This window comes from Echinops telfairi, unplaced genomic scaffold (assembly GCF_000313985.2).
Source record: "Echinops telfairi isolate 266 unplaced genomic scaffold, ASM31398v2 ScPeMD7_6;HRSCAF=24_0, whole genome shotgun sequence".
In the NCBI taxonomy this organism is placed as follows: domain Eukaryota; kingdom Metazoa; phylum Chordata; class Mammalia; order Afrosoricida; family Tenrecidae; genus Echinops; species Echinops telfairi.
In genome coordinates, this window is record NW_022103902.1 from 9,340,833 (window position 1) to 9,349,037 (window position 8,205).

Consider the following 8,205-nt stretch of genomic DNA (forward strand, 5'->3'; position numbering starts at 1 on the left):
CTCCCATGGGCAAAAGTTCAGAGCTGTGACAGTGAACATACTTTGACCCAAATGATAACATGAATAAAAGATGACTGTGTTGGGTTCCATGACGTGGATAGCAGGACAGAGCGTATAAGAGACTTACTATTGGACACATATGCTTCACGCGAGTTTTAGAAAAGAAGAAAGAAACTACTTCCCATCTTAAAGTCATGACCTTTGGAAAAGGGGAATTTTAAGGGGTGAGAACTTGTTTGTAATGGTCATCGTGGAGTGGACAGGAGGTCGTTAAACTATAAAACTTAAATTCTGAACCTACACCAGAGCTGCTATGTTGGTATCACTACTTTTTCATTAGGGTAATGACTTGACAGGACAGGAAAGATTAGTAGAATCAAGTGTAGTAGAGACCATTCTATATCATAATGACACTACATGACACAATTCCTTTAGAAGAAAACATAGCCGGATGTGTGAGTGGTTTCCATACAGGACTCATATGGAAGACAATAGGTACGGGGTACTTTGCTCCCATTGTTATCTTTCTCTTCTTGACCACACACCCAGTCTTTGTCGTTACTGAGTGCCTAGTATAGGATTGAGAACAGGTAATCCAATGGTGAAATTTCCCCCTTTCATGGAGTAGATCCAGGTTTGATTCCTAGCCAGTGTACTTTAAGTACCAATCTGTCATCACTCACATGCTGTTATGATGCTGATCGTGATTTAGTGGATATTTCAGAATTTGATGAATTCGGAAGAAAGGGCTGGCAATCCACTACAAAAACCCAGCCAGTGACAACCTACAAATCACAACAATCTGATTCACAATTGATTATGTGACTGGCAGAAGGCCAAGCAATAGTTCACTCATTTGTGCATGGAGTCACTGTACGTCAGGCATTGACTGGTTTGCAATAAAAAAAAACAAGACAACAACAACAGAGAATATCAGAATGATTTTTACTGGTGCTTTATTACTATGCTAAACCAGTCGATATCCAACTATGTATATCTTTAATAAGAATGGGAATTCGAGAACATTTAACTGTGCTCATGCGGAACGTATACATGCATCAAGAGGCAGCTGTATGAAGAGAACAAGGAAACACTACATGGTGTAAAGTCAGGAAAGGTATGCACTGTGTCCTCTCACCATATTTAGTTGATCTGTATCCTGGGAAAATCATCAGAGAAGCCGGGTTATATGAAGAAGAGTGTGGCATCAGGATTGGAGGAAGGCCCAGTTCTAGGTCTAAAATTAAACCTTGGGGAAAACACTCAAATTGCATTGGAAGAAAAATGTGCAGTGGCTTTTGTTTCTGGGGTTGGTCAACTATCACAGTCCCGTTTCTCTGAAAGCTGCCTTCATCCTTTCATCCACAGCTGAATGTAAAGCGCACCGATGAAGAGAGGGGTTGAGGATGAGGAGGGGAGAAGAGGGCTTCATCCTTTAGAAAGGCAATTTCCTGGGATGCAAATGAAAATGGAGAGAAAAGGAACGCACGCAAACCAACAAGGTCACACCAACAACGGAATCGCCTTTGGCTTCAGAAACAAGAAGGACACTGGGGAGCAGGGAGGCAAGAGCAGCAGCATCTAGGAGAAGCAGGGAAAGCAGTGTATCATCCATTCAACCAGGTTCAGGGAAGGACCGAGGGCTGAGCAGGAACTTTTCATACCAGGGAGGCAACTGTTGAGGGCCATCCCTTTCCTCCCCATCCATTTGCTCTGGCAGGACCTAGAGGGCGCACAAACACAAAACCAACCCCCCAACCCCAACTTAGTGACGTGGAATCCATTCTGACTCATAGCTTCCCTGTAGGATGGAGTAGAACTGCCCTGTGGGTTTCTGAGACCATAAATCGTTATGGGAGCAGGGCGCCTTATCTTTCTCCCTTGGAGCAGCTAGTGGTTTCACACTGCTGACCTTGTGGTTAGAAGCCCAATTGGAACCCACTGCATTACCAGGGGTCTTCTGGAGGATTGTGGGAAGGGTCAAATCTTCAAAAGGAGCCTTCGACCATCTCTAGTGTGTGTCATGAAAGGAATCAACTGCCTTTGTTCTGGTTCTCTGCCCCAGGAAATCTTTCTGCCTTTCTTTTTCTCCCCCTTTCCTTTATTCTTGGCAGCCTTACAGTCTGGCACCTGTTCTGTTAGGGATTTCCAAGCTCCAGGCCTCTGTCATCAGAGACCTTTTGTTCATTTCTTCAACAGGAAGATTTGGGAATGTTTTGTTCCTTTAAGGGTCCTATTGGTGTTTATCTCGATACTATTATATTGTCTTCCACCAAATGCTTTGACTTGAATTATGTCCTCTCAATCCTAATATTTATGTCTGTGATTATAATCCCGTTTAATCTCAATGAGTCAAGATTAGTGTAAGATATGTTTCAAACTAATTCTTGAGCTATAAAAGTGCCTTTAAAAACAAGCTAGAGAATCATAGATGGGTGAAGAGTTATGCCAAGTTACACAAAGATCATCCTGGAGTACAAGTTTGATGAAAAGGGACCTGTTGTCAGCACCAACAGAGCGAGAAAGATTTCCCCTTAAAGCTTTCCCCTGAACTTGTATTTGTAGCCTCCTGAACCGTGAGGGAAGAAATGTTTGTTGAAGTCGCGACTAGTGGTATTATAGCAGTACTGGATCACTCAGTAAGTAACAGCAAGCCTAGCTGCCAGGGGCTTGAACTTGGAATGGAGGCTTCAGAAAAAGTGGCAATACCCCCTGCTTGTGTTCTGTCTCAATCTATACTTTCGCTCCCATACGGTGTCACACTATCTTCTTAAAAAGATACGTAGGTTAGATGGTTCTAGCACTTTTACAGTAATTACAACCCAGATTATTTCCCTCCTCCTGACTCATGACCTTTACGGTTTGGCTTCAAGGTCATGCGATGGTTGACGTCCCACCCCTTGGTCACAAGATGCCTGCCACAGGTTCAGACTTCTCATTCTCCTGCCAACATCCTAAGCAAGAAGGGTCTTGGACAAAAAGCTTTATATTTTGAGCCTGTGTTTTCTCTTCAGGAAACAAAAAACCTTTTTTCAGATGCCCCAAGCATCGTTTTCCTTTTGCCCTCCTGATCTGATTTGAATCACTTGTTCCTTCAACTGCATCCTGGGCAAAGGTGGCTAAGAAAGTACATACTTGGCCCAAAGCAGCAAGGTTCCTCATAATTCACTTAAACAATACCTTAGATCCTTCGGAGCTGGTTACACTGCACTCCTGAACGCAATCAGCATTATGTTCAGACAGAGAAAGGAGAGATTGGCCATTGAAAGAGCAACTGACTATGCCAGCCAGCACTAAAAATCGTGCCTTCTGCTTCCACTATTGTTAAACTCTTTGCCAACTTACCCTTTGGCTTTGATTTTCCAGAATGATCTTTTGATAAACAGTTAATTCTACTACACACAGATGGAGAGTGGGAGCTAGGGATTCCGTGTAGAACAGTGTCTGTCAATGACCAGGACACGGGGGAGGTAAAGGAAACAGGAGAGAGAACTGCCATGGACTCAGAGTTGGATTTGGTAAATAGATGAACTCATTTTCCCATTCAATAAAAATCAGTAGCTTCCCCCTGTGGCGGCATTGCTTTAAATCCTGGGAGTCGGTGGGTATACAAATTAGACAGTGCCTCATCTTTCTTGGAACACATTCCATTGGGAGAGATTGCACTGGCTAACAAAGATTTTGGTGCTTCAGCTGTTAATCTTACTTCTGGGGATATTTGACCCGCTGTTCCAAAAGCAACACCAGTTTCCCCTAATATCTCTGATTTTTGAGATATGGAATGTATGCCATATACTTCACTCTGCTTGCTCAGGAAAAATCAATATATTTTAATGAAGTGCTAGCTAGCCTAAGATTGAGGAAGTACGCCCTGGCTTTCTTTAAAGTTTGTTTTGTACTAACTATGGAAGCCAGGTTAGACTTCATACTGTGTCCTTTGATCCTAAGATATATTTTACCAGTGCAAATTACATGAATTTAGAATTTTCTCCAAGTACTACTTCACCTTTTAGGAAGTGGCGAGCAATTAGTTCCAATTTGTTATCTTAAAAGGGGGCCAGAAATAAGAGTTACTGTATAATAAATAAGGATCCCTGATGGCGTAGGGGTTATGTGTTTGACTGTTAACCACATATTTGAAGCCCTTCACTGCCCTGCAAGAGAAAGACAAGACTTTCTGCTCCTCTAAATATGTAGACCCTCAAAAACCCACAGAAGAAGTCCCACTCTGTCCTATAGGATTGCTATGAGTCATAATTAACTAAGTGATTTTGGCACAATACATCTGCGCTGCAAATGTAATGTTCTGAAGCCTCAAATGGATCTGTCAGAACTCAGACTCCTTTATTGGAATTAAAATGTTCCAGTCTTATTAAAAGATGGGACACTTTCTCCACCTGTGCCTTTTAAAAATTAGAATTTTTCTTATAAAGAAAAGGTTGGAGTTAATCTTACTTTTGAAAGATTTAACATGAGTTACCCTTTGACTTTTCCGTATTAAAATGCATTCTAAAATATTTCCTGCATGAGTTGAAGGAGAAAACATTTAAATTTTCAAGCTATTTCTCCAAATTGCTATGAAGTCTTCCATTTTGACATTCTAAATTGCCCTCACATCATCCATACGTGTGCCTTTTCAATTTTCTTTTTTATTTTCCACATTTCCCAACCTGTTTTGCAGTCTCCACCTCATAGTCTTTGTATATAGGGCACCATCTCCCAAACCACAGAGAAGAACCCCTGCCATCTCATCGATTCTAATGTGCACTGACTCCACAGGACTGAGAATAGCGGCCCCTTTGGGTTTCCAAACCTTTAAATCTTTTCATTCAAGGCCGTAGACTGACCTTCTAATGAGCATGTCAGGGGTCACCAACGAACCACCTGCGTCCATAGAAGTTGGAAGTTTCTTAATTCCCAATTCCCTTATCAAACACTTCTTACCTTTTGTTGGTTTATCCTGTTATATGTGGGTCTGACTTATTATCATATTTAAAACGACAGTACAAAATTAATAGTATAATTTAATAGCTGAAAACATAGTGGAATGCTATGTATAAGAAACCAGAGCAGATGTGATCTATCCAATGCAATTTTCTGAATCAGAGGCCCAAATAACCCCAGGAGCCACAGATCTAAAAATCAAAGCACCAAGAAAATTTTTGGGGGGCTATGGAGTTCATACATAAATTGATAATTGTCCATACCAGGGGGTTTCAAAAGTTCATGGACACATTGAATTAAAAAACAATGGAACTAAACAAACCAACAAACAAAAAGCCAACGGAACTCTTACAAGACCTTATTGAATCATTTTTGTGTATATAAGTATGTTTTATAGATAGGGGTGAAAAACTTATTTTAAAAACAAAAACAGAGCAGGAGAATAGAGTGTTTGGGGGATGACTTGCCTGAAAAATCTTGAGTAATAATCTACTATGTGAGGAACCATGGAGCTGTTTGGGGGATATGGAGGATGGGGGCCCTCTGGAGGTAGGGTAGCTATGACTTTGTGGACCACTAACGACGTAGGTGTGGGCAGCATAAAGGGACAGAGATAGAAATGAACTCAGAAATATAGCCAGTGACCAGACGATGCAAGGTTTCGTCAGTCAGGATAAATACTTGCTAATAGCTAATGTTATTTAGACATCCGAATGACATGATCTTATTTATATGTGAAAAGGCTCCTTCTATTGACTCTACAAGTATAATGATAACAACTTTGATAAGTAATTAGTAAACACAAGCAAGATATTTTGGCAATGCATTTCTTCAATAAGAAAGATTCCTCCCTGTCCCCCAAAGTAGATTTTATTCTCAAAGATGATAACACTAGAATGAGATTGGACTCCGAACCAATTCTACTACCAGTGAGTCTTTACATAACTGTACATGTTAAAGTGTCATCACCTTCGAATCAAGTGAATGAAGAGGAAAAGAGTTTCTTGGAGGAATGTCATTCAAGTTCTTTGATTTACTTTTGCCGCATAACATTTCCAAAGCAGTAACCTGCCCAGAAGTAGATTGACACATCTTTCTCTTGGGGCGTCGTTGCCGAGTTAGAGCCACCCATCTTTTGCTTGGCAGCTCAGTGCTTCCATCACTGTGTCTAATTTGGAGCCCATTATTCTAGTTGCTAATTTCATAAAGACATGCATATTCTCTGTCTCTCTAGTGCAAGCAATCTGCCTGGCATGGACCTATTAACCTTTGTTACATGAGGGAAGGGAATCTAGAAAATGAACCACCTTTCCCCCATTCTCCCCATTTCCTTCCTAACATGCCCTCCACTCTCCACCATCCCATACACCATGCTAAGGTGGAATAATTGGGATTCTAGCAACAATATTTGATTCGAGGATTCCAGGGACAACACCACCAAAGGCACAAATAAACACACAGATATGTGAGCACTGTCTTTATTACAAAGAGAATTGTAACAGGGGAAGTAACTGGGGTTAAGATTTCCAGGTTGGGGTGATGGTTTTCTGTCATATAATTGGATTCTTCACTTTCTTTCTCTCAGGCCATGTGACAACAGCGGGCTGCGGTCCAATCCATCCCGCTGCACTGGCAATGGCACGTGGTTTCCCTTTGCACATCCCAGGAGCCACAGCCGTACCCACAGGCACAGCCGGTGACAACGGTCCCTGTATGAGTACGGAACACATGCCATCCGAACGCTTAGGTTTTCAGAAGAGGGAGATCCTGCTATACCCATCTGTCATCCTTTACAGGCCAACAGTAAACCTAGGTTTTGTGGGGGCCCAAAGCACATTCTGTTTTAAGGGCCCTCTTTAAGGGGGGAAAATGCACGTACATAAACACATTTTGCTAAAGTGACATGGAAGAGACCCATGCAAATCAGTGGCCTGAGATTTTCCATATTTCAGTTTTATGTTAAATCCATCTCTAGGTTGGCTTCTAGCCACCAAACCAGGAAGAAGGAGCTGAAGGATGAGAGGTAGTAAGAGGTGATATTTCAGGGAAACTTAGGTGGCTGGGGTGGGGAGGGGACTGGCAGTTGGGGACGTGAGAGAAGGGAGGAAAAAGAGGAGGCAGGAACACAAAAGCCTTCAGAAGCATCGTTAAGGGAGGTGAGGCTGGGTAAGTGACCTCTGAGAACCGAGCTGGTGACTCAGCTCTGGGCTGAGCTGGGCAGTGGTGTATGTGCTGGGTAAGCGGGGAGTCTAGGGGGCATCTGAGAGGCATTCGTCCTCATGGACTTACTTACCTGGAGGGCAGACAGCCAGTTTGCCTCGACTCTTGACACTGACACACACAAGCTTCCGTGTTGGGGGCGGAGGCCGGGGTTTATTTTCTAAGAAGAAAAGAGAAACAGTTATGGGCTATAATCCATCCCATCCATAAATCCCTTCCAAATCCTCTTCCACCACAGGGGGATCATCATATCTCCAGTCAGGATACTCTCTAGCTGTGTGATTGGAGCCAATTTTAAACATATTAAGTTCAGGTTTCCCATTTCCCAGATTAAAGTAAGAATGATACTTACTCCATAAAGTGGTCACAAGAATTAAATGAGCTAATCATTATAAAGATTGCATTATAGCTGATTCATAGTGAATGCGCATAAATTATAGTTATTGCCGTCACCACCACCATCATCAGTGGCATCAGCCTTATGGAAGCCTGAGCTTTTAGGCAGGAGTCCAAAAGGAGGTGGGGCGATGGAGAAAGGCCTGGGTAATATGATTGGGCTAAGGGGACTGATTCGAGTTTGGAACCATGAGGTGGGTTAGAAAGTTGACCTTCAGGAATAAGAGGAATGGTCAAAGGTTAAAATTGTCCTCTCCCAGTCTCAGTCAATTACCTAGTTCCTTGATGGCTGACTGTATCTTTTGTTCCACAGCCGAGTCTAAGGAACACTGAGCATCCCCTTGGATCATCAGCTGGAGGAGGGGGATGAGCATGAGAAGGAAGTGAGACGCGGGCTTCATCCTGTGGAAAGGCGGTGTCCTGGGCCTGGGAGAAAAGATAGGAAGCAGCTGAGCTGTCTGAGCTCCACAGTGGAAGGGAGGTAAGGAAGAAAGGGAAGAAGTGCAAAGAATTGGGAAAGTAAAGGTTGAAGACAAGCAATGCCAATGAGGGGACCTGAGTCTCTTTGAATGAGTTTGGAGCAGCAGGCACAATGGATACAGAGCAGAGCCACTTACCAAAATGTTCAGACAAGACCTGCAAGCA

At 42.7% G+C, this 8,205-nt stretch overlaps 1 protein-coding gene across 1 annotated transcript; it reads right to left on the bottom strand.

Moving 5' to 3' along the window:
- Window positions 1–6,525: 6,525 nt before the first annotated feature.
- On the bottom strand, window positions 6,526–7,961 carry RETNLB (resistin like beta). Its single transcript, XM_004706464.1, has 3 exons — window positions 7,835–7,961; window positions 7,238–7,324; window positions 6,526–6,653 (listed from the first exon to the last, which is right to left on the bottom strand). Exons 1-3 carry the CDS (start codon window positions 7,959–7,961, stop codon window positions 6,526–6,528), a joined length of 342 nt encoding a protein of 113 aa, XP_004706521.1.
- Between the last annotated feature and the right edge of the window lie 244 nt (window positions 7,962–8,205).